The sequence below is a fragment of the Bicyclus anynana genome, chromosome 4 (genome assembly GCF_947172395.1).
Source record: "Bicyclus anynana chromosome 4, ilBicAnyn1.1, whole genome shotgun sequence".
In the NCBI taxonomy this organism is placed as follows: Eukaryota; Metazoa; Arthropoda; class Insecta; order Lepidoptera; family Nymphalidae; genus Bicyclus; species Bicyclus anynana.
This window is the reverse complement of record NC_069086.1, coordinates 10,106,083-10,134,047: the sequence shown is the minus strand read 5'-3', so window position 1 is coordinate 10,134,047 and position 27,965 is coordinate 10,106,083. Positions and strand designations below refer to the sequence as shown.

General features: G+C 36.9%; 1 protein-coding gene across 3 annotated transcripts; it reads left to right on the top strand.

The window, feature by feature from the left end:
* Window positions 1–997: 997 nt before the first annotated feature.
* On the top strand, window positions 998–26,767 carry LOC112043311 (serine/threonine-protein kinase mig-15). 3 transcript variants are annotated; one of them, XM_024078650.2, is made up of 22 exons: window positions 998–1,298; window positions 1,478–1,543; window positions 2,341–2,548; window positions 3,987–4,163; window positions 5,654–5,885; window positions 6,434–6,562; window positions 7,025–7,255; window positions 7,942–8,015; window positions 8,493–8,577; window positions 9,361–9,469; window positions 10,304–10,324; window positions 11,229–11,325; window positions 11,830–11,959; window positions 13,013–13,127; window positions 14,417–15,289; window positions 17,131–17,253; window positions 21,089–21,296; window positions 22,021–22,241; window positions 23,043–23,233; window positions 23,555–23,681; window positions 24,338–24,472; window positions 25,244–26,767. In XM_024078650.2, exons 1-22 carry the CDS (start codon window positions 1,233–1,235, stop codon window positions 25,490–25,492), a joined length of 3,867 nt encoding a protein of 1,288 aa, XP_023934418.1. In that variant the 5' UTR covers window positions 998–1,232; the 3' UTR covers window positions 25,493–26,767. The 3 variants fall into 3 exon arrangements, with proteins under 3 accessions (XP_023934418.1, XP_023934416.1, XP_052737306.1); XM_024078648.2 differs by having other exon boundaries at window positions 20,888–21,296; XM_052881346.1 differs by lacking the exon at window positions 14,417–15,289 and having other exon boundaries at window positions 999–1,298; window positions 20,888–21,296.
* The last annotated feature ends 1,198 nt before the right edge of the window (window positions 26,768–27,965 follow it).

Sequence of the window (27,965 nt, the reverse complement as noted above, 5' to 3'; positions counted from 1 at the left end):
ATACCAACTGCCGTTGTATCTACTTATTCTGTATCTGTATTATATACTTTTCCACCAGCTTTGTTCAGTTTATGATGTCTGTGCTTAGCGAGTGTTTCCACACTAAAAAGACAATGAGTCTTTCGATCAGTGTTGCCAGAAGGTTACTTTTGTAACCTTTTAGGTGATTTTTGGACTGCATTGGTAACTTTTAGGTTACATTAATAAAAAGGTTACTTTTACGTGATATTTCGGAATTTTTAGAATTAACTTACAATTTCGTATATCTAAAACAGAACGGTCGTTAAATCAAGAAATGCGGACAAATGCTCAAGAACTCATCGATGTTTCCGTGTCAATCTCACTATAAATGAAGACGTTACAATTGACGTTGCGAAATAAGCAAGTTGCAGTCACATTGAATTTCTTAAAAAAATCAAGTATGAATTTAAGAAATTAACGTCTATTGTTTTTTAAATCCTTGCTCTTTTATTGTATTTTTCTTATCCCATAAGTAAAAGGCAAACAATCAGGGCCTTACTTAAGATGATTCTATTTACGAGTAAAATCTCCTTCGGTTTGTAGTAATTTAGTAGGTACTTGGCTAGTATTCGTAACAGACAGATATTAAAAAAAAAACAAAATTACTTTAGCCCCCAGAGGCTGAAATGGTGGTTTAGCCATGCTGTGGAACGCAAAAAGCAAGAGTAGTAGTAGTCAAAAGGTTACTTTTTACACAAAAAGGTTACTTTTTTTAATATTTCGGGTAATTTCTCATAAGATCCAACTGGCAACACTGCTTTCGATCGACAAATCTTTCCGCAACAAAACTAGATAGCTTACCATATTTCATAATCATGATCCTTGCATTCATTTTTAGCTAGGCTTTATATAATACCGACCTCTATTAATATTAGATTAATTCTTAGATAATTATACAAGTGAATATGTAATCTGTATTAGTAGAAAGTAGTAGCTGGTAGAAATCCTGATTACAAATGGTATTGGTAGATTTTTTATTCATTAACTGGCATCCCTGCCGGGTGGTGTGTGCGGCTAATAAATTGTGTATCTGTAATTTACTGTAATTTTAATTGTAAACAATGTATTTTATAAATCATGCTTATTCGTACGTGTAAGAATAAAATCGTATTAAATATCAAGCCAATGTTGTAATTCAAGGGCGTTTATTTGCTTTTTATATTGATGTGAGGTGCTCGTGCTTTGTCTTCGTGTGTGACAATATACTCAAAATGGCGCATCAACTGGCACCGTCTGTAAATACTTCATTGGACGACATTGACCTCAGTGCATTAAAGGTAAACTTCGAACTTTAACATTATTTACTGCGCCTCTAAATATCTATAGAAACAATGGCCGTTCATTAGAAAAAAGTCCCCGGGAGCAATGATCTCACAGGGCGTGAATCATAGTTAAGGTTCACTAGGGATTATAATTAGCTTTTATCTATACATTTCTTGTGCATGCATGATTTCAGGACCCGGCTGGTATATTTGAACTTATAGAAGTAGTGGGCAATGGCACCTATGGACAGGTATACAAGGTATGTACATTGGAATAATTTGTAGCACAATTACATGCATATCTTGTATTCCATCTACATACAAGTAATCTTTGATTTGTTCATACATGAACGTAATTTATAAAATGACTCTTAATGACAAAAATGGTTACATTTACTCTGTGAACTTTACAATTTAAGAGGGCCTATTAGTGTCAATGAACAGAATTAATTTCCATCTGCCAACCTCCAATAAAGTGGTGGCCTATTATTCTTTAATTATGTACACACACTTAACTCTTAATAATTCATTTTAACTATATAGATGTTAATGGCTTTATTTAAGCCTCTGATGATTTTAAAATGAATAAAGTAACAATAATGTATTTATTTTATTGTATATCAGTTAATTAATAATTTAAGTACATGTACTTATGTTATTAAACAACCAAATACATTGATGTTACTTCATAAATGATTGGAAATGCTTATAAAAACTAGGTATAATTTATAATCACATGATCTTATCAGCTGATGGAAATCCACTGCAGGACATAGGCCTTTTGTAAGGACTTCCAAACATCACAATCCTGAGCCGCCTGCATCCAGTAAATTTCTGCGACCCTATCCTTGAAATATTATAATTTATAATATTTATTAATTTTTATAGTATCCATACAATCGTAAGTTATATATTACTATAGTTATAAGTTATATATGTCTAGTGTAACAGTACATAATAACAAACAATCTTATTATTTATTTTACTTATTTGAATACCAGTTACATATGTAATGATGTGATAGTAGGTTTGTCTGATAAGTTTACATTAATTATAGGGTCGTCACACTAAAACAGGCCAACTTGCTGCCATCAAAGTTATGGACGTCACACAGGATGAAGAGGAAGAGATAAAGCTAGAGATCAATGTCCTAAAGAACTATTCCACTCACCGTAACATAGCAACTTATTATGGTGCTTTTATTAAAAAGAGCCCGCCTGGCAAAGATGATCAACTTTGGTTGGTTATGGAATATTGTGGTGCTGGTGTGTATTCATTATCCATAAATATAAACTACTAGCGGTTGCCCGCGACTTTGTCTGCCCTTTGACCTCCTTAATCCGGCCCTTTTGAGTACTTGTAGATTCTTAGACACCAACATACTGTTTTTTGACACCTACAACACACAAATTGCAGAATGGTACACCTAGTTTATTGTATACTTGCGGATGCACACGACTTCGCCCGCCTGGTAATCAATGTAAACTTTTAACCCCTATTTCATTCCCTTCTATTTATATTTTCGCGTTTTATACATAATAAATAGTCCACTAATCATTTTACAAAAATATACTTGTAACATGAACAATTTGTTTTAAAAAAAACCCTTTTTTACACTTTATAGGACAAAATTTGAAAAATCTTGAATGACATTACTTGTAGTATTTTAATAATTTCCATACAAACTTTCAACTCCTCCGATTTAATTTTTGCGACAAAATGTATCCTTTAATAACTAATAACCTTTGTCATATTATGGTGGCCTACCACCGCCAAGAACATATTATGTTGTTTAGCTATGAATGTAAATCAAATGAAAAAAAGTAAAATTCAGTATTATACTAATGTATTAATATGACTTGATTTTCATTCTCATGTTAATGTATGAAAATGCTTTTGATAGAAAGTAACTTTGCTAAACAGAAATTGTAATAAAACACAATCAGTTTTTCAATAATTTACATTAAATAATTTTGTCTTCTCAGCACCTTAGGAAGATATTATAGAAGGTCATTTAACACCTTGATCCTTGTTTTTTGTTGAAACAAACCATTTAAGCCAGTCGCTGGGGATGTTGGGATAAAAAAACTTAACATGTCTACAATAAAACATTCACAATATTATGGTTTACATAAACAAAGGATGTTGTTGTATTTCTATCATTACTCATACAAATTCTAAGTACACTTATTTATTTACAACAGGTTAGTTGATGAACTGTAAAAACCCTATCACATATTGTTTTAATATTTATATTTAACATTCATTGACATAAATAACTATGTTGATATAATGTTTCAATTGCATCTGCCATTTTGGTCCAGTGGTTAGCCTATGTGGTTTTAGATTATGAGGTCTTGTATGAAATTTTACGCTTTTCTTTCTTATAAGAAAATCTCAGTAAGAATTCACAGTCACCCCACAGAGCACCATACACTGTTGGTCTCAGTTATATCTTCAGAACGGCTTCAGAGATCTATAATTGAATGATTTAGCACAGTGATGGGTTTTGGTCTAAAAGACCTCTATAACTACCTTTGGGAACATTCTATGTGATGTCTTATATGCTATGTGAGTGGGAACCGAAAGGAACAGCGGTTTAAAATAAATCTCAATTCTCAATATTATTATAACTAGAAACTAGGTTTGTGTCTCTAGTAAGAGATGTTGAGCTTTGAATGTTCAAAAAGCTGTATGTTTTAGGATCTGTGACAGACTTGGTGAAATCAACCAAGGGCCAATCGTTAAAAGAAGAATGGATTTCCTATATTTGTAGAGAAATCTTAAGAGGTCTAAGCTATTTGCACTCCAATAAAGTTATACATCGTGACATAAAAGGACAAAATGTACTTCTTACTGACAATGCAGAAGTCAAACTTGGTAAGTTTTGCACTAATACCATACATTTATAAATTATGCATTAACTAATTATGTAACTTATTTGGTATTTTTTAAACCTCACAAATCCACAGCTGATCTCTAGTTGTGATGTAATGCTGCAATTAAACAATATCATTTTCGATATGATCATGTCATGTTTTTTTGAAAATACAAAATAATCAAGTGATTTTTGTATTTTCAATAAAAACATGACAAATTTAAATGGTTTTTTTTTGCACTTCACTTAATTATAAATTGTTATGGAAGAGTGGTGTGTAGAATTTACCTACTTGGGAAAATTAACACCTGGGTGGCAGAGACTAATTCAGATATTATTTAATTATTAAAAGTACATTTTTCTACTATTACTACTAGCCTACTACTACTTGGAGAGTCTTAAATGATTCCAAAGGTATACTGTGTCACAAAGTAATTGGGACACAACAACATTTAAATGAAGCTTTAATAAAAATTATATGTGGTAAAACTTACTTAATGTATTTAAATAAAATAATCATTAATGCAATTACTCTCAATTAAATAACAATTATTATATTTTCTAGAGTTTACTTTGGTATGTGCTCTAGTCTGATATACATGCTCCACTTACTGGCATAATTACATGGACAATAGCACTAATTAGATAGTGTTATGCAATGGGTTGGTTTTTTTTTCTCTGCCATAATATTTAACTTTGCTAAGATTTTTTGGCTCATAAAGTATCACATTATTCAGTATTGTTGGCTGTAAAATACATTTATTATTATTAAAGTATTCAGTTATATCAACATTAGCCTGCCTACAAAGATAAGCAGTGCAAAAATTATTTATTGCAGTTTATCTGAGTTTGTTATATTTTTTGCACAGTGAGTCAGTATCAGTCATTGAGTATTACTTCAATTAAGTCAAATCAAATTCATTTATTTCAAGTAGGTTTTAATGCAAGCACTTAATACTAGGAATCTATCACTGATTCTATAAACAAGTTGTACTAGAATTAATCCGCAACTTCCATACAAATCTCGCGGTTTTTAATTTTTCTGACAGCACTACAAAGTCCCTGTATCTTCTAAAATTTAAAGTAATAAGTGCTAATTAAAAGTAAGAAGCACTTCTACAAAATTGCTCTACCATCATAATCTTTCATCATCATCAGCTTTACCTTGTCCCACTTAAGTGGGACCAGCTAAATATGTTATAGTCTGGCAATGATATGTGGGCAACGGGGGGAAAAGACGCCGCGGGTGTGAAAACGTGCGTGCGGGGAAGTGAGATGCATCAGCCGTGGGTTTTTCATTCATCGCTACACGCCCCCCGGCCCGCGCTGATTATCGGGAGTGTTACGAACGAAGTTGCCAAGCTGTAATCTCCATTCTATTACTAGTTAACTCATCATCCACTCCGTAAACACTCCAACAATCTCTTCTTTCCTTCCATTATTAGCATACTCTTTATCTATTTAAAAAAACAAATTACATGTACTTTCACAGTTGACTTTGGAGTATCGGCGCAGCTTGACCGCACGATCGGCAGGAGGAACACGTTCATCGGCACTCCGTACTGGATGGCGCCCGAGGTGATCGCGTGCGATGAGAACCCCGAGGCCACGTACGATAATCGCTCTGACCTCTGGTCGCTCGGTATCACTGCACTCGAGATGGCCGAGAGTCAACCACCTCTGTGCGACCTGCATCCAATGAGAGCACTTTTTCTCATTCCAAGGTAAACTTAACCTTAAAAATCCTACTAATATTGTAAACGCGAAAATTTGTATGGATGTTTATTTGGATGTTTGTTACTCTTTAACGCCGCAACTACTGAACCAATTTGGCTGGAATCTTGAATGGAAATTTTTCTCTGGATTAACACATAGTCTGCTTCTCATCCCGGAAAATCCATGGTTCCCGAGGGATTAGTGAAAAACTAAATTTCACGCGGATATTACAATATAACCTTGTTCCTAAATGACAAAATTAATAAACTTAGAACAATTAGTTATAGTTTTAAATGTCATTAGGCAAGAGTGAATAGGCATCTTCTAGGCAAACGCGCTTCATCTGAGACCTCATTATTGCTTTCTATCAGGCATGTTTGTAGACAAGTGCTAACTAATGCCAGCTATTTTATACAACCTTTCTCTACCTTCATTTTTATATTTGTTTGTTTATAAACATTCCACATTAAGTTTGGCTTTTGTATACATAATAGTTTTCGTTAAGACGAATAATTTAAATTCCCAACTTAATTCTTCAGTGTGTTTTATGCTTCAGAAATCCGCCTCCTCGCTTAAAATCTAAGAAATGGGCCAAAAAGTTTCATGGCTTTATTGAGACTGTACTTGTGAAAGACTACCACCAGCGTCCGTACACTGAGCAACTCCTGAAGCACCCGTTCATTAGGTAAGAATAAACTTTGTGTAAATTTTTTAAGTTTACAACACTCTGTTGTACCATGACAAAACACTGTATCTAAAAACATCCACTTTTGAGAGATTGTAATTCTTTGATTTGATTCCCCCCTACAATTTGCTATTATTGCATTCAGCAGTATTTTTAAGTCTTGAAAAAAATATTTAACATGTCACTATGTTCAGCGACATCATTATTGTGAGTGTTACTACTAAACACTGTATCTGAACATACAGTGAAATGTCATATCACGGCAGCACACAGGGTCAATTAAACTTTATTATTATTTTAATATTGTTAAATATAATGAAATATGTATAGAATATGATAGAGTCAACATTTGAGGTTGTTCTGGTTTTGGTCTGAATTCATAAACTTTAATTGTCTGGGTGGTGTTGATGAGATACTTAGATATAGATTTTACTGTATGAGTAACATTGATATAACTTCCAGGGATCAGCCAACGGAGAGACAAGTGCGGATACAGCTCAAAGATCACATAGACAGGTGTAAGAAGAGAAAGCAGGACAACTCTGTGCGGGAGGACTACAAGTACTCGGGCTCGGAGGGCGAGGAGGAGGACAACGCGGTCGCCGGCGAGCCGTCCTCCATCGTGCACAACGCCGCCGCGCACCAGGGCGGCGACACGCTGCGCAGGAACTTCCAGCAGATACAAGAGGGCAGGTAATGTGACCGACATTTGATGTTTTTTTTATTCTGTATGAGTTACTATAATTTCACCTGATGGTAAGTGATGATGCATTCAAAGGTGGAAGCGGGTTATCTTGAGGTACCGCCACACTATTCTTTTTTAACTGTAATAATGTACCTAGTACCTAACGATGGATTGCCGCGCGTCGCCGTCCCGCGAAGTCCGCTGTTTGAGCAGACCTTTAGGCTCCATTCACATTGATACAGACTCAAAACCAAAATAAACAATATGTTTTTATAGAGTATATTGGATGTATCAATTTATTATCGTACTAGCGGACACCCGCGACTTCGTCTGCCCTTAAACCTCATTAATCCAGCCCTTACGTTAGCCCTTTTTCCAACATTTCCCTTCACTGCTCTGCTCCTATTAATCGTAGCGTGATGAAAAGTATACTATACCTGCCCAGGAATATGAAGAATAATTGTACTAAGTTTCGTTTAAATCCGTCGAGTAGTTTTTGTTTCTATAACGAACATACAGACAGACAAAAATTCCTCCTCTCCTACCTCTGTACAGATTTATTATAAGTATATATAATTTATCACTTCTAGCGTCCAAGTCGAGCGAATAGGTGTAACATTCTACTTACTTAAATCAGTATTAACATTAAAGTTCTTATAAGGCCAATCTAAACCACAATGTTTATAACTTCCAGGGCGGCTGAAGCACAGCAGCCGCAACCGCCGCCTAAGCGAAACAGCAAACGGGAAGAACGTGAGGAGATACCAGGTTATTTCATATATTTTTATACCAATAAAAAAAAATATCATTTGAATTGATCCAGTAATCTACACAATTTTTTTTCATAAAAAGAAATATTGTTAGTTTCAACAACAATATAGAAGTTGTATGAGACACTTTCTAAACATCGATCTACTATTAAAAAGTGGATGCACTATCAGCGACCAAAAAAAGTCCCCACTTAATGAGTGCCAAACACAACTTCTTGGCACTCAATTCAAGTAGTCGTGTTTGCAAATTCAACCTTAAACTCAATCCTTAAGGTTGAATTTGCCCTGAATTTGGGATTTCATTGAATATTGGACTATATTTAAAGGCCTTTAGGTATAATTTTCTTTACTAAGAACTCTAAAACTGTCAAAGCAAAATTGGCCAGTTTTTAAGTGGAATTTTGTACATGATGGTGCATCCTTTTATTATAAACAATCAATCAATGTTACTAATTTGTTAATTCTATTCCAACAGAGCCCGGCCCACCGGCCAGGCCGTCCATTCCACAAAGACTGATTGTAGTGCCAGATCCGCAAGCGCAACAGCCAAATAGATATAGGTAAATATTCACATTTTTTATACTATTCTTATTGAGATCTAAACTGTGGAATACTGAAACTGTGTCAATAGCTCTACTACTATAAGTTTGGAGAAAATGTCTGTTCATTTTGATGTTAAGTGGTAGATTCTGATAGTTTATTTAGACCCATTGCTAGACTGTTAATTATGAAATGACGAAAAATTGTAGTACATGAATAAATACTGGCATAATATGAAGCTTTGCTTAAAGTTACCAATACAGGACAGAAATAACGTGTTTCTAACTTTCAGCGTAACAACTGACTGTAAAAGCTAAATAATTATTTGAAAAAATTAAAGAATTTGCTCTTAAACCAATTCTCGTGCTGTGACATTACACTGTATCTTCAAATACAGTGTTATGTAGTATGTATGAGGGTTATGATAAATGAGCTCCTCGCACACGGTTACATAATATACTGGTATGTATTTGAATATTTTTTAAGACTAAAAATACTGAGAAATACATAACAAATATACACTGCTAGCATATAAAAGGGGACTAAAAACGAAAGAACTCTGATTTCTCAATAAATTTTATACTACAGCCCTACTCAATGTGTACCGTTTACTTACTATGTTTTGAATAAAATTTTATAGATAACCAATACAATATGATTTTAAATAAATAAGTTCTACCTTAATTTATAATTTGTTGGTAAACAGTACACATCGAGTAGGGCTGCAGTATAGATACAGTGTTTTGTCATAGTACGGCAGCAATGAGCTTTACATGTAATGAACTGTTGGTATGATGGCACAGACCTCTGCCGCCCACGCCGAAGTCCTCGGGCTCGTCCAACAGCTCGGGCTCCAACAACGGCACGCCGCAGCCGCCGCAGCGTGGCTCACACCACATATTCAAGCCCATGGTACACAACAACTCGTTTTTGATCTCATTCTAATAACACACCTGCTGTGTTATTCACTAACTCAGTGTTATTAAGAAAATAAAATCAACCCAGCCACTTCAATCATTGGATATTATCATTGTCGGAAAACCCATTAAGTACCTTGATTTTGGTGTCTTTTCTGAAAGCGACTTAACTGAATAGCCCTTTTGTGCTGCTCCCCTCCGGTAGTGATTGGTAATATAACGGTATATATTAAGGCTGCCATCTGAAAGCAGAACGAGGCAGCAGAGAAATATTAACCAATTGATTGCACATAATCTCCACTCCTCTGCAGTGGACAGGGGCTAGCGAGCTGGTTTAAAAATTCATATAAAAACGGAAAGCGGAGCGGGGAATCACGTCTGCAACTTGGCTTCGTTCCGCTCCGCAGCATCGCTCCCCTCCAGTGGACAGACGCAGTACGCAACTCCGCTCCGCATTAATCCGTTACTTTGATCCGCTGCCTCGCTTTGGTGGACAGGCAACCAAATACTTGATATTGATAGACATTTGACTAGAAGCTCATGAAAAGTTACGTTTTTAAAGGACAAGGAAAGTCAGTCGATTTAATTACCTATTTTCATTAAACAAATGAATCATTAAATAAATTAATTTGTGAGAAATCCTAACACTTTAACGTGCATTAATTTGTTATATTAATTGATAAATCAACTTACATCTACTATATTTTATATTTTCAGTTTGTTTCTCTTGCATGTGTCTCTGCAACGTGTATGTGATTTTTTTTTATTAGCTTGTATTTTTGTTTTCATGTCACGCTGTTTTTCTTTGCACATCGATTAATGAGAGCAGCTTCCGCCGCGGAGGCCAGAGGTAGGTTGCTTTTTATAAGTTTTCTTAATGTTATTCTTTTCAATACATGATTACGAACATCATTACCTACAACTTAAAAGTTAGCCGATGACACTAAACACACTAAAGGTAAGTTCACACACATTGTCCTGCACGTTTTTTCTTACAGTATACGTCTTAACGAATAAATAGTGTCATATATGTTGTACATAGTAGTGTTCACACGTAGTGAATACTGCAAAACGTACAAATTTAAGTGAATTTATAGTTGAATGCTCATCAGACTTGTCAAGCAAACAAATGAACTTTAACGTATTCGGTTTGTAGTGGCACATGGTAGACATCAACTTTGTGTGGCAATTGCGGTTATTTGTATTTAATATAAATAAAAACCTATATTGGTAACACCTGGCTAATTTTGCGTTCAAAATCCCCCAAGAAGTGCAGGACATTGCTGTGTGAACTTAGCCTTATTTTCAAGCTATAGCTAGCTAGCGTCCACTGAGACTTACGACAATACTTTTAATTAAGTTATAGTAATAAACGATATGATAATCTAATGTTCACAAAACTATGAAATCTATTTTATAACTCATTATATATAATTAATATTTTTTGTTTTTTATATGTTTAAATTGCTTTAATATGTTAGCAAACCAAGTACTAAACAGTTTGAGAGCAGGAAATTTAAAAGTAAACTGTATTAGTATAGAAAGTACAACAATAGTAGATTGTTATACAAGGGGCTAAAAAGACCCATTATATACGAGGTATTTTTAGGGCACGAGCCTTAAGGCGAGGTCCGCTAAATAGAAACCGAGTTTACAAGGCTGAAATGCTTGTTTAGCCCCGCTGTGGAGCGGTAATATGACAGTGTTTTTGAGCAAGAATAATGAAAACTTATTTATATTGTATGGTTCATTAGGACTTGGACAAGCTAGCGGCGCAGCTCAACGAGTTTGCCGTGGTGTCTGGGAACGAGCCGCCGAACCGACCGCCGCGGGCTCCTACCAACGGACAAGGTGCTTACGTAGTTATATGTATACAGGGTGTCCCGTAATTAAAGGATTACCCTTCCGAAGTTAAGTTATATATAGTTAATGAACCGTCATAGTCCAGTGGATAGCCATAGCCTCCGATTCGGAAAGGCGTAGGTTCGAATCCGGTCCGGGGTATGCACCTCCAGCATTTCCACAGATATAAGAAGTAACTAAATTTATAAAGTGTCAATTCTTTGTATTGAAACCAGAGTACCCAGGGGCGTGACCTAAATGGCTGTTTAATATTTAGTGAAAAATGAAATATGTCACCCTTACTTTAGAGTTGAATATTATTTATTCCTTTTGTCACAGAACAAAACATGACTGCTAGTACATGCGCAGACACGCTTGCGATGTTCCGCACACCCGGGTGTACGCGGGCCACGCCCCCTTGCTACTTCTATTGCTAAAAGCGTTAGGTTTTAGCGTTGTCTGTTCTCTTGCTCAGCGGTGAGCCTTCAAAAAAGAAATTGTTTGTGTTTGCAGGTCCGCCGGTGGAGCGCAGCGCGCCCGAGCCGCCCTTCGAGGAGTCTGACAGTGACTCGGAGGCCGAGGAGAGCGGCGGCCGCGTGCGCAACGACGGCACGCTGCTCGCCAGCGACCCGCCCAAGCCGCTGTGAGTCACTAGCCGTGCTAGCGCTGCCGTACTGTAGCTTGGCAACTTCCTAACACTCCCGATGTTCCGCGCGGGCCGGGGGGCGTGATGCACGTCACATCCCCGCACGCACGAGATCACACCTGCGCAGTCTATCCCCCGTCGCCCGCATATCGTGGGAGTGTTATCAACGAACTTGCCAGACTACAACAAAACACTGTATCTAAAAAACATCCACTTTTTGAGAAATTGCGGTTCTTTGTTTTTCAAACCCCTACTATTTGCATGATACAGATTACTCACGCGATTAATGCATTTCTCAGTATTTTCTAACCAACTTCAAAAAAAGGAGGAAGTTCTCAATTCGACGCGTATGTAATTTTGAAAATTATTATTTTTTTGTTTGAAAGAGTATATCCAGATCGGTCCCTTCCATTCTCATGATTTTCATGTCATTCATTTATTCGGTTGAAATACGTTTTTGAAGTCGGTTCCGTTTTTATGTTTGTTATGTAGATTATAAGTATTAAAGACATCAAGCGGGTTGCAGGGAGCCCGCTGGATGCTAGTGGCTCGAGACCGTTTTGATTAGAAGTCTATTCAAGAGGACTATGTCCAGCAGTGGACGTCCATCGGCTGATAGTGATGAAGTATTAAAGAAATATTTAATTACCAGTAATATGTAACCACATGCGAGGCTCATTTATAAAAATACTGAGTAAGCGAACCCACAAACATTTTTGATAAGGGTCATATGTCAGTAGTTTACTATGGCCACTAGACTGAGCTTCTTGATCACAGAAACACGTAAAGATGGCAATCTCTCTCAAATTCTTCTATTTATGTTTGTTATTAAGCCATAACCTGCAGTTATGAATATAATATTTTAATAGTGTAGCTGTATATCTTATTCATTGTTTTTACTTTATAAAAAAAAAAACAACTAATCATTTTTTCTCTTTTCTTTTTCATTTTAATTTGCTGCATGCTTAATTTTCTGTTCCCCGCACCCGGTTATTTTTGTTTCGTCGTTTTTGTTTGGTTTCGGCTTGTTAGTCCCGAGTTCTGCTATAGGCCGGGGCTCAGCGCGGTGTCGGAGGACGGCTGCGGCGGGTGCGCGCCCACTCGCCCGCTGCCGCCCACGCCTGACGACGACGACCCGCACGCCGACCGCACGCTCGTCAAACGGGTGAGTGGGGCACACACCACAACGCCTTGGACGACACACTGGCCGATCGGCGTTGCGTTTGGATACTTTGTTGTCTTAGAAAACATCGCATATATCATCACACAAACCAAAAATTTGCAAGGTTGATTTTTAAAACATAAGTGTCCAAAAAACTGCAAGTCCGCTTGTCGGTGGTACTTCGACGGACCAGCAATGTCACAAAGAGGTCTACGACTTCCAATTTCATTTACATGCTGGAATATATTGCATCTATATTAATATCAACGTTTTTGTTCAAATCACGAAAATGTAGTTATGTATTACGTGATATAAAAGTACCACCGAAAGCAAAACATTTACATGTACCATACATTCGTCTCCTTCGCTCCTATTCTCAGTTTTAATTGGATAGTTTTTTAATCTAGATTTTATTAGAAAAAAATGCACAATTATTAGTTTTGCTTATTACGCACAGACGTTTTAAGTGCCGTGACGATTCTCTTTCTACTCTTCACGCCACTGTCTCGTAATTAAGTATCTAATCGCGCGTACGAAACGCCTAGTGTGTATTAACCCTTACCAGTGCAGTGTCTCTATTAAAAAATCGACCTTAAACCTTCGAATACCTTCTAGATTCATGTAGATTGACGAATTAGCACTTATTTATTCAAAAATATACGCTTTAGATACTGCACTTGGTTTGCTATGAATAGAGCAAAGCAATATTTTTACTTCATTAAAGAAATGAAAAAAAAAATGATTTGCTTGACTTCATCCCATCATATTATAATTGCTAGTATATTACATTTTATTCTATTCCTGTTTTGTGTTAACAGTTTGCTCACTAGATTACTGTGATCGAATACGAAAATGGAATTATTTATTTATCTATAAAATAAATAAATAATTTTGTAATAATATAATATGAAAAAAATCAGGAAACAATTGTATGTGAAAACATTTTCAATTCGGTCACATAGACCTGTCAATAACCTTTGTAATTTACCACAATTATTTTTGTAATATGTCTAATAATATTATATGTAACTGATTGTTATTAGGGTAAATTTAATTGCTAAAGTATACTGTTATGTTTATTGCTAGGTCTATTTGAATTCTGATCATTGTCATAAATTAATCTTTGACAGTTATAATATGGAATAACATACGGGGGGTCATTTAAGTATACATTAATTTTCACGCCAAAGTAAGATTAGTGAGCACTTTGAACATTTTAACCATTATGACATTATTTTGGTATTGCTTATCCATATTATGTACTATTTGTACTGAACATGTTTGAATAACAGCAGAGGGAGACTCAAAATGATAAAAGACAATCTGACGTTGACGAAGCGGTTCTACTGAAGGATTGGGACTTCGCCAGATTTTTCCCTTTGAACAATACTGATGCCAAAGAAGAAAAACAAGATATATCTAAGGAATCGGAACACAAGCGTACCCAAGTCCAACGTCAATCTCGAATCGAAATGGAGGACGCGTGGGCCAAGTACAAAGCTACGGCGACGCCGCCGGCGCGGCACAAGCAACTGCAAAAACCCAGCGGAAAGTCTACGCAAGAAAAGTTGACAGACATTTTAAAATACAAAAAAGAGCAGGACTCCGATACGCCGTCCTCCAACAGATTCTTTAGGGGATTCAGGCGAGAGAACTCCGACCTGTTTCCACTGTCGAGCACTCGACATTCCGCAATATACTTCCCGAAACACGACAACCATGCGGGCGCGAAGCAGCTGAGGTCCAGCGGGATCTTTAATCACTCGCGCAAACAAGCCAACAAGCCGCAAACATCGGGCGAGCCCATCCTCACGGATTTCATTAAAATGAACGATAGCTTAAAGATGGCACAGAGGAACGAATTTAAGAAAGTGGAAAAGAAAAGCCCGGAGAAGAAGTCGGCAGCTAATAACCCCATCGAGGCTCTGAAGCACGTGGCAGTGCTGCTGCGACAGGACAGCAGCCCGGGCCGCGACAGCGCGGGCGACTCGCCGGCGAGCAGCATCCGCTACGAGGCGGGCTCGCCCGACCTCACCGCCGACGCGCCCGCGCGCCCGCGCAGGGAAAAGACCGAGTCCGATATCGTATTCCGGAGAAGTTCTCTCTTTAATCGGCACACAGAGCTTATATCGAGTGGGCAGGAAGCGGTAATCGCACAGGAACAGGTAATTGCTCACTGCTCGGGATAGTTTGATTTAATATATATTTTTACTTACGTTTGGTATGAGGGTTCTAATCTATTACTACCTAACATATATAGTTGTATATGACTAACATTGGCGATGCTGTATTGTACGCATACATTGAACGTCCCGTTCGTGGTTTTGGCGTATTGTGGAGCGGGTGAGCTGTGTGGGAATGGTTGAGCTTTGAGCATTTATTTGTAATTAATAATGACTGAAAGTTTCCTCGTGCATTTTTATATAGTTTTGAAGTAAAAGTTTTACGATTGTTTTGTCATGACAGTATATTTGCTCACGCGTCTTACATGTTGGCGTGACTGATGTTTTTATATTTATGGAATTTAATAATACAGTAGTATTTTTTTATTACTATGGGACAATGTAGGGTACATTGAGCGTAGTACTAATGCATTGGTACATTATGTAGATAACTAACTCTTAGTAGATCTTGTAGCTAGTCTCTTCTAACCGAACAACATAACATGGACACTTACTAACAATAACTTTCACATCTGCGCGAGTACCGACTTCCTGCCACAGAATTAAAAGTGCCCCCCGAGGTGAACATATTGTGCCACAGACAATACATTTAACACGAGGAATGACCGCCTAACGACTTGTCACCGAAGCTGCCGAGAACATTCATCATCTGTTATGTGAATGTGTTTTACTTGTGCATGTTTTACGCTGCCGTGTTTGTGTTTGTCACGCTATGCTGTTGCAACGTTAAAACAATAACTAGCCGAATTTGACCGATGCCGTGACACTAGACAATAATAAATAATAATAATATAACCTTACCAGGAAAATAAAAACCCTTGCCAAGTTTTGCTGCTAAAAAGAACTTGTGATATCAATCCAGGGTTTTTTTTTTATTTTTCTGGTCAGGCTACCTATTATTTAAATAATTTCTTCCATTATTCCTTCTATCGATCTTATAAATCTGTATATTTTTAAAATTATTATCTATTGTCACGGCAAGATATGTTATGGTAAGTATGAGTATTGTTGATGAAATCTATATTTAGACATGTATTTTTTTTAATTAGATATCGTATAAAACTTTTCATAATAATATATTAAACTTGAAACGTTTGTTCAATTTGATATATTGTGTCAAACTATTGTATCAAATCATCATATATGGTTTTATGTTTAAAAAAAAATCTTAAGGATATTTTTACAAAATAAAGCGAGACTACTCCTACTAACTGTGAGGTACACGCTAAGTTTGCTTTCCTCAAATACATACCCAAGAATGTCAGACAGCTCTCGACCCATACATTCATACCCAACATCGAATTTGAAGTTACCATCATAGTTTGTAAGAGCACGTATCACGTATGCAAAATGCGCGGCGCACGAAACCAAAATTCGTCAACTTTTAATTTGACCAGAGTTTGAGCGCACTTAGACGTTTCTTTCAATGGACGATCATACGTGTGTCGCGGATTTCGTATAAGTGATGCGCCTTTAAGGGTTTCTGCATACGGAACGAAATTACTAGTGGACACTACTACGACGTCGCGACGAAGTGTTACGTAAACACCACGTCGCCTTTCCGTCCGAACCCTTGTGACGTATTCACTTTCGAATGTCTTTTGTTTGTGTATTTCCAATATTTCCAAAACTTGTCCCGTCCCGTCCGAGATAAATCACGTAACGTAGGCAACTTTATTCTGCATTATTATCGGGTGAGTTCGCAGTCAATTGCAACATTGAATTAATAAATAACGCCATTTTATTTTAAAGATAAATTAACATTACATCAGTTTTGTGTTTCAGTGCATAATTTTTTGTGATTTTCAACGAAATGTACGCAGGGTCGATCGAGTGGGAACAACGAAGGTAGCGGTTCCCGAACGAGCTCTGTACTGCCGGATCTCCTCAGCCAGGCCGGCCAGCCTACCACTCCGCCGCGACACGACAAGTCGACCAGCGAAGAGGTAAACTCATCACTCCACAAGCCATCCATATTCGACCAGCCTATATTTGTACACATGAATATATATTTTACTAGCCAATCATCAAAATGTAGCCTAATAATAAAGATTATCGCCTTGTGTTTTCCGTCTATTACGTAGTAGTGTACCATGGATCTTACTTGGCTACTTTATGTCTACAGTGTCTTGAGTTTTGGCAAAGACCGAGCATGCGACTAGCCCAAGTTGTAACCTCTCCGCAGTCAGCACTATGACTTCATGTTCGAATTCATTCATAATTACTTTTTATTTCTCTATTAATAAAATTGTTATAAATCCATATTTTGGTTTAATGTATGGTACTTTGAACCTTATTAACTATATACTATTTATTTAATGTCAATGAGAAGTTTTTTTTAGATTTATAAAACACGTTATTCACAGTGTTTTAGTTTTCAAAATTTACCTGAAATATATAGTTCCTATAATTTAGGTTTATCAGAATACGAATATCAGTAGAATGCTACAGAATAATCACTTACAAAATTGAAAATACATGGGCATTTCATTGGCCATGCATGGTTAAAAATACATTGACATGTCCATTGTCCGTACATGGTTAAGAATACATTTTTATGTCATTGACCATACATGGTTGAAATTACATTGACATGTCATTGACCATACATGGTTGAAAATACATTTACATGTCTTTGACCCAGCATGGTACATCTCTATGTAACAGATGGAGCCTTACAAAATTAAATGCCGTTATAAATAATCTCATATATCATTAAGGCATATTATTATATCGCGGGCATTTCAAAATCACAATTTAGTAATTATTTATCCATTCCACTAAAACCAGTGCTTAATGTTTTACTAGTGTAACGTTCCGCGTCTTTTCATGTATAATGCGACTGGGTTCCTAACACATTCATTTAAATTATTTAGATTTTTTCTAGATATTACAGTTAAGTTCCACTATTCTCACAATATCACGAATTTTTTTTTCACTTTTCAGTATATTTTCAAACAAACGAATATAAAAATTTCAAGTTCATAACACTGCACAGTAATTCTACTGTTACTATTCACTCTATCATTTACTCTCATAAACAAACACAATATAAATCATTTTACCGCGTTAATGGCTCTAAATTAAAAATTTGCATTACATCTCGGATTTTAATATTTCCTTATTATTTGCATTTGTAATTATTATTCATTGCTTTTTCAAAGGATGAAAAAATAATTAAGGAGTTAAACACCGTAAATTTTAAATAATAATATGAACATGATTCGTATTATGCAAAATCTGCATTTCTAAGTTTTGTGATGTCAGGCTTAGTCAGTCAATATAGATTTTAAAGATTGTTTAAGTTCTTATAGAAAAATATGACTGATGAGTTTATTTGTTTTTTTTTAATTATTACTTATTTTGTATTAATATGTCTTCATTGTTAAAACTTTAATTAAATATGTACCAACGTATGTATAAAAAATTGAAAAGGTTAGGTTTTAAGAACAACTGGTATATGGATAGACCGATAAATGTTGAAGTATGTGTTAGGAGCCCTCAATATCGCAACATATGGTGCCAAGCTTCTAGTTATAGTATTAATGTGATAATGGTTGTCAATCATGCAAACGCCCTGGAGCCACCGTGCGACCGGTTTGCAGACTGCTGTTATCACGACGTAAGTACGAATCGTATCGCAACAAGAATGCTTCATACGACATATAGAATGTTGTAATAGTTATATCACTTCTTCTTATGTATGCATTGTCTGAATAGCTTCAATGTGTATTCATCCGCTCAGCCATATACATTAACTAGTCCAGCCTGTTTGCTAAAAATATGTGGGTCCAACCTGAGAATGAAACGTAATAAGCAAAATTTTTGTATAGACTTTTATTTTGTGGTTCTATTGGTTTCATCAGATGGCTTATAAGGTCTATGTGAATGTCCATAGATATTTCAAGGTCCACGTAAATCAAAAGTGCACTTCATTAGTAATATTAATTTAAGCTAAGAAAACTGTGTTCTCATGTTAGCGATTAAGATATTTATGAGAATGAATATATCTTAAAACCTACGAAAGTGGTTGTATTTAAAATGCTTAATAGATCTTAAGACAAAGAACCTTTTTAGACATTTAGGATATCAGAATAAAGGTTTTTACAAAAATTCCGCTTGTTTCCGTTCCAATCTGAGGTAAACCCTTAGATGACTGGACTAACAGTTGAAGGAGGTCGACGAAATCGTAATTAATTCGTAACAGCTTTTTACTGTAACCGTTCAGGTCCAATGGTTTCTAAATGTGCGCACATTTACGGTTTGTCATTTGCAGCGTTGCAAAGACGTTGATAAAATAGTGAAACACAATGTATTTTAATATTGAAACTAAAATAAACACAAAGGTGCCAATCAAAATTAAATTCTTCTTTATTTTATATTTAGGAAACCTTTTGTGAGACAAAAAATTAGCAAACATTTACATTTTCAAACATCTATGATCATGGAATGTATCATAGCACCCAACATTTTGTTTTTTCATTCGATAACTATCAATTGATATTATACACCAAATGAATCATTGCCTGCCACTTTCCGTCCATACAGGTTTGCCAAATTAAATTTGTAGATAATAGCATCGCAGCAAATAACTTTCCGATCATATTTGTGATGAGAACTAATAATTGGGAGATGGATTTCAATATATTATGACTAACAAAGCTCAAGTGCATGCTTTGAAACCCAAAAGCGATAAATTAAATATTGATAATTGATATTCAAGATGTTGTAGTAGACAATTATTGATAGACTTTCCAAAAGATGACAGTATTTAAGTTTTAAGTGACACAATATTTAGAACAAACATTTCATGAATATGTTGGGCAGTTTTGTATTATAAGTGTTCGAACCTGCATAATGCACAAGGTACTTAAAAAAAATATTTACTTATAGTTTTGCTCTACCTCTTGTTACTACCGTATTCTGTAATCACGATCTTTCTGCTGTCTGTCACTTAGCACCCAGTCAATAGTTTCCTTTCACATCAACCAGTTAAACAAAAAATGTTAAGAATTATTAGTTGCAGTTGGGTTTCAGCGTGTTACGAGCTCGATAGATTATTTTAACAGTTGCTATAGATCGAGATCGATCTCATTTATACTGTACCTCTGTGAAAAATTAATTTCCTATATATGGGGGCGAAATGTGGTCATGGTCTGTAGTCGGATAAATCAGTTCAATAGAAACAAAACTACATATTTACTGTCCCATATGGGGATCCTCACTACTCCTCCTCATAGGTGCGTAATTGTGGTCGGAATATTGACCCTTATTGAGTTCTCGCATATAATTTGCTCGCAAAACAAGTCCAACCTATATTTACTGAATAAAAGAATACAGTCATAGATATGTTGCCGGCAACCAGAATGCTTTAATAAACTATTATAAATAAATGTATTTCTTTTTATTCACTATCGTCTAAACCTAATGACCGATAACTGGCTGGTCCTAGCTAGATTTAGTTACAGTGAAATTTCCGACCGCGATTCGTGATATCTGAGGACGAAGGAGTGAGGCGTGTATGTGTACGTGAGAAGTGTCAGCTGTAACATAATCCATAATATTCGTTCTCGGTTCCAGTATAGGCAAGCGATCGCGGGCGGCGCGATCGGCGGGGGCACGCCCGCGCCCCTGCACCACCACCACCCGCCCCCGTCCTCCGCCCAGTCGACCCCCTCCAAGTCGTTCGTGGCGGGCGCGGGGTCGCCGCACGGGCACGCGCTGCAGCACTCGCCGTCCAACTCGTCGGTGGGCTCGCAACAGTTCCTCCCCTTGCAACAGAAGCAGCGCTCGTTCCTCACGTTCGGCTTCGGCGCGGGCGCGGGCACCGGCGGCTCGGGCACGGGCGGCTCCGGCAACGCGTCGCGGCGCGAGAGCCACGTCAACGTCAACGTGACGCCCACCGGACACGACCTGTCGTCCGACACGCCGGAGATACGCAAGTACAAGAAGAGGTTCAACTCGGAGATACTCTGCGCGGCGCTGTGGGGTCAGTTGGTTCACTTCGTCTACATTAGCCCTCCCTCATAATGATTCCCTTTGAGCCCTCATGATCAGTTTAGAACTTGCTGGGCTTAGGGTGCTATTGTTTGACTCTGTAACAATCACTGATTGACTAATGACCTAGACCGATGACTTAGCGTGATCACAGAAGCACGGAGGTATAGCACCACCAACTCATAGATTCTGGGGTGTTATTGAGAAACTCTCAATATTTAATAGCCTATCCAGGATCCAAACCCAGGGCCTCGTGATCTACCAAAGTACAGTTGGTCCGACAAGGCAGTTTCACTCCCAGACTTTTTTATAACAGCAGATAGGTGCCACAAAGTGTTAAGTGGAAATCCACCGCCAGGAAGATCAATACAACTACAAGAAAGGCGAACAAAATGTTGCCCTGTCCCATAGATGTTAATGAAAAGTTAAGCCTCAATAGCTCAACGGTACGAGCGGTGGTTCAATCTTCACCCCGTTGGTCGTACCCACTCCTAGCTCAGAATTCCCGACTAGTTGGAGGGGAATTGTTTAAAAAAAAACCCAACTTTCTTCCTGTAAACCGGAACACAGTAATGCTGTTTGGCAGCAGAGCATACAAGGTGGAAGTAAATGAACTCTGCTAAAAATAGCTACCCTTAAACCCTTACTCTTACTTGAGTATATGAAAATGATTGTCTACTAAATTGTAGATATCAAATGATGTATTTGTTTTCCAGGGGTCAACCTGTTGATAGGAACAGAGAATGGACTCATGTTATTGGACCGCTCCGGCCAAGGGAAGGTGTACCAGCTGATCTCTAGACGCCGCTTCCAGCAGATGGAAGTGTTAGAAGGACAAAACATACTTGTAACTGTATCGGGGAAGAAGAATCGTGTACGAGTCTACTACTTGAGTTGGTTGAAGTCAAAGATCTTGCGTACGGATGGTGCCAATGATGTTAGTACTTATAATACTATACTATACCATAGACATTTTATATTCGGAAGACGGCTTAACTTAGCCATAAGCATGGTGACAAGCACACACTCGTTTATGTGTGTAATATAAATGAGCGTCGGCACAGCAGTAACCAATCGTTTTGTTAATTAGATTTTTGAGTATACAAAAAACGGTCTTTTGTATACGAGAGAATATACAAAAAACCGTTGCCCTTATTTTACATCTTACTACTGCAACCAAGGCCAATACGAAAATACAAAATATTTAACACAGACATCAAAAAAAATTGGTGGCCAGGAGTTGGGAAGTTGTTTTTTTTTTCTTCTGATTGTGTTCTAGACTTCTTAATGGGATCTCAATGGTGTCACAGAGGGGATTGGGCGAGCGCACAAGCCGTCTAATGGGGCCCACAGAAGAGATAGACGGAATGACACTCCTTCCGACGAGAGGGCGTCTCCTCTATGACACGGAGCTCAGCTTAGAGGGAAGGGTGTTTTGGCCTGTCAGTCCGGGCGCCCCCGAGGTCGTGAGTTTAAAGCCCACGTCCTGGTGACGTCACATTCGAGGTCCTCGTCTTCGCCGGCGAAGACGTTGTGGAGCTTGTGTTTGTGTTGCCTTAGAAGCATTGTCGGTTATGTCATTGTCAGGATCGTAAAGGACGTTTTTCGGGGCGTCTAGATCTACAATTGGCGTTAGGATCGGGGGTGTAGTTGCAAGTCACAACCACTAATTGGTTGGAGGCCTAGCCCTGTAGTGGGCCATTCAAATAGGTAGATACTGATTATTATGTTTTTTCAGCAAGTGGAAAGGAGGAATGGTTGGATTAACGTGGGAGAGTTGCAGGGAGCGGTCCACTTCCGCATAGTCAAATACGAGCGAATCAAGTTCCTTGTCATCGCTCTCAAGGATTCCATAGAGATTTACGCGTGGGCGCCTAAACCATATCACAAATTTATGGCCTTCAAAAGTTTCGGTGACTTACAACATAGGTATGTAACCTTCAGAATGTTATCAGTATTACCAAAAGGGAACAGTCAGAAAGGATGATCAATATTTTTTTAAGCACATACATACAGATCGATAAAGGACTTCCCTTTTTTAAAGTCGGTTGAAATCTATCTTTACATTTATTCTAAGATTACACAATGGGTGGAAGCAATCTAAAGAAAAATAGGTGCGCAGGGAGAATGCTCTTTTAGCACTTTCTTAGGTGTTTGTATAGGATAGCGTTTGTTTACCTAAACTTAATTCTATGATAAGTTTTGATGGATTGAAATTCAAAAATACTTTTGCAAATATTTTTCTTACAGGCCATTATTAGTCGACTTAACTATTGAAGAAGGTACAAGACTGAAAGTAATTTATGGATCAGCCGATGGCTTCCATGCCGTCGACCTCGACACTGCCAGTGTATATGACATTTATATTCCAAAACATGTAAGTTTATATTACTTTAAAATCTAATAGCACATACATTTATTGAATTCTACAGTAAAAGCTAATCAGCCAGACCATCTTTATTTTATAAAAGCTGAAAGTTTAAAAGTTGACATAATTTCTCAACGTAATTAGTGACTATTTTTACCAGACTATGGCACAGCCAAAAGGAAGAGTAATGATTTTTTATTCGAAAATTTTGTGACTATTTTTGGAATGTTTCTCACTCATAGCTCAATGGCAATGGCATGTAAGGATTGAGTGGAATTGGGCACACAGATATATTATAGTCTGAATAGAATCGTCAATCCGAATCAAACACAGGAATCCGAGGGTGAAACTGCCTTATAAATATATTTGCAGTGCTAAATATATGACAAAGTAGCGGACGTTCTTGAATTACAAAAATAGTATCATAATACATTGCTAATTTAATACGTAATGTTTAAGAAAAATGAGATCTTAAAAATATTATAGAAACAAAAACTGATTCAGGATAGAAAATTTTGAAAAATCCGAAAAATAATATAACTTTGTCACCCTAGGGATTTTTTCAATACTATTTAAATTAGTTTTAGATATTTACGTGTATCTACCATTTGCGTTTTATCAATTAATTACGGTAACACCCTGTATATATAGATGTTCGTTTCCAGACACAAGGAGCGATAGTTCCTCACTGCATTGTGCCACTGCCTAACTCCAACGGGGTGCAGCTATTATTGTGCTACGACAACGAAGGTGTCTACGTCAATACTTACGGCAGAGTTAGCAAAAATATACTCCTACAGGTAAGTGCAAACTCGTAGAAATATCTTATAACAAGGCCATAGAAATAGCGTGATTTTTGAGGGGGACGAGGCAATCCCAGTCATCAAAAATATTTACCATTAATAAATATATCTTGTGTCCTTACACTAAATACTATAATTAATTTGTAATACACATACTACACGTGTGAATTTTAACAGAATGAAACATCGATTCTATAAATGTAATTTGTTAGCGTAAGATCGTGATCATATACTTTTGATTTACGGTAACGTCTAGCGAGGCAGGTCCTATGGTAATTGGTCACAGTTTTCAAGGTATATTATTAATGCGTTTGTCAGTATGTAGTGCTAACTGTACTGTAGTGTAACTGCTAACAGTATCAGTAGTGCTAACATTAACATGCGACCAAAGACTTCTCGTGAAAAGAAATAGATAAAACTTCAACCAATGGCGCTGTAGTCCCAGTCCCGTCTCTTTTGTTAAGAGATGGGAATTTCGCTTACAGAATTGGCTTCTCTACGGATTTATTATAAGTACTAGCGGACGCCCGCGACTTCGTCCGCGTAAAATTCGATGTCAAATTTACTACTACCCCTACCTCTACCCTACCCCTACCCTACCCCTATCTTACCTATACCCTACCCCCATCCTACCCCTACCCTATCCCTTTCCTACCCCTATCCCACCCGTACTCCTATCTCACACCTATCCTACCCCTACCCTACCACTTCCCTATCCTACCCGTACCTCTACCGTAGCATGTTATTTATTGGTTGATGTGGTTCCAGTGGGGCGAGATGCCCACCTCGGTGGCGTACATCGGCACGGGGCAGATCATGGGCTGGGGCAACAAGGCGATCGAGATCCGCTCGGTGGAGAGCGGCCACCTGGACGGCGTGTTCATGCACAAGAAGGCGCAGCGGCTGAAGTTCCTGTGCGAGCGCAACGACAAGGTGTTCTTCTCGTCGGCGAAGGGCGGCTCGTCGTGCCAGATCTACTTCATGACGCTCAACAAGCCGGGCATGGCCAACTGGTAGCCAACGGAATACAAACACTTGTGATAATGACAGATGTTGATATGTGCTCAAAAGACAATCCACAAATATTACGATCCATTTACCTTTTAACGAATGTGGCGTTTTGTACTGAATACTGTAATTTCAATACGAGCTACTGAGAAAGGACATGTCCCAAAATGGGAATTTATTATTTATAATTTATGAGCAGATCGATAGTATTTTTTACGGATAGGAGATACAAATTTCTGTTGAGAAAATAATTTACAGAATTTTTGGAACCCACATTAATTAGATATTTTTTTTGTTTTTGTTTTGCTAACAGCCAATAAAAACACCTGGAATTGAATTCATATCCGGTGTAAGCTGTCAATGTCATGTAATATTATCAAATGTCAATAAGACAAAAGTTAAAAAGAAACATAAAATCGTAGACAGAGAAGCATTAAACAAAATAATCCTCAAATTCCTTAAAAATTGCCATAAACGAATCACTGACAATCTGTCAGGGTGTGAGTTACAAGCATTTTTCCATGATTAAAATTCTTAATTAATGTTGTCAGCTAATGAAAAAAATACATTTTATTTAATTAATGAAAATAATGCGGGTTCCAAAATTTTTTTTATTTTGGGTAAGCCCTATATTTTATGTTCTTTTATGATAAAAATAATTTGTTCTGCTTAATTGACATTCGAAATAAAGGCCCAGCCTCCATACAAAATTGGGACATGTCCTTTATATTATTAAGCAATAACCTATAGGATAAATGTTTTGATATTGACAATTATTCGTAAGTTAAAATACCGCTTAGGTTTTATGTTGCAGGTGTTAATTTCTGTAAGAGAAAAAATGTAATTCATAAAATCAGACGATCGATTCATATTATGCCATATATTGTTTGTAATGTTAAGCTAGTTGGTCACGATTCCCATTGGATACGTAATGACGTTTTTTGTTAATTTAATTTACACAAAAATCGATGCCATGTTGGACATATTTGTATTATTATCAACAAATGAATACAATTCGATTTAGATACTGTAAATTAAACACGACTCTATAAAGTTAAGAAATTGGCACTTTAGTCAAGTCACCGTGTATGATAATAATCACACCAAACTGCAATAATTTTATTAATGGATAAATCCTAAAAATTTGGTACTATTTATTATTTATTTGTTATGTACTATATTATTTACATGTATAAAGATGTAACTGTGCATATTGAAAATTATATATTTGATGACATTTTATTTGAAATTCCTTAGCCCAATAAAAAAAATTAAACTATTAAATGCATATATTTTGTTACCACATTTCAGATTTTGCTGTTGTACTTTTAAGTCATAAAGTAAGTATTAAATTTATCATAGGGTGAGTAGGTACAATAGTTCAAGTTATACTTCAACGTGAATAGGTAGAACAAACACTGGTGGTCAATGATGATGAAAGATATGATATTCCAAATCCATTTACTCTGAACCATATTGTAGTATATACCAATTTATTGTAGAAGCAGACGCGCTACCTTTCCCGTGGGAATACAGGGGTAAAATATCAAACATAATAGTTATATATTATGGTGTTGTACCCATAGATTTAAGAGTAAATACGGAGTACATATATTGTACCTGTAAACTGTAGCTTTTATATTGGGGAAAGAATTTTTAAAATCTGTGGAGTTGCTTATACTTGTACCAACTAGTAAATCTATGAGTTAAATCGTATATATAAACGATGAAGGGCGTGCGTGGAAAGTTTGTCATATCATTAAAAGACCGAAAAGAAGAAAAAAAACGGTAGTTTATAATTAGAAAGACTGTTTCACTATGCCTACAGATGGCAGCACACATCGCACATTTCATTAACCTTTTTTTCCTTCCACATATCAGATACTTATTGTATTGAAATTTACACAAAAATGGCGCCGCGACTAGCGCTATCTATTGACAATTATTTAAACTTAGTGTTTATCTAGATTTTATGGTATGATGGACACATTTTTAATACAAAATTTAGGAAACCATGAACGTGATAGCCCAGTGGATATGACCTGTGCTCCGATTCCGGAGAGTGTGGGTTTGAATCCGGTCCGGGGCGTGCACCTCAAACTTTTCATTTTCTGCATTTTAAGAAATTAAATATCACGGATCTGTAAAACGGTGAAGGAAAAATATCGTGAGGAAACCCGCATACCAGAGAATTTTCTTAATTTTCTGCGTGTGTAAAGTCTGCCAATCTGCATTGGGCCAGCGTGGTGAACTATTGGCCTAACCCCTCTCATTCTGAGGTGAGTTTCGAGCTAGCAGTGAGCCGAATATGGGTTGATAATGATGATGAACTAGATCAAAGGCAACCGAATACAGTAGAGACTATTTCATCGTCGGCAACAACCCATATTCGGCTAAGCTCGAGTCTCCTCTCTCCTTCATATAATGTATTAAATAATAGTAATGGGAATGTTGCACAGGAGACGTAAACAAAAACAGTCAA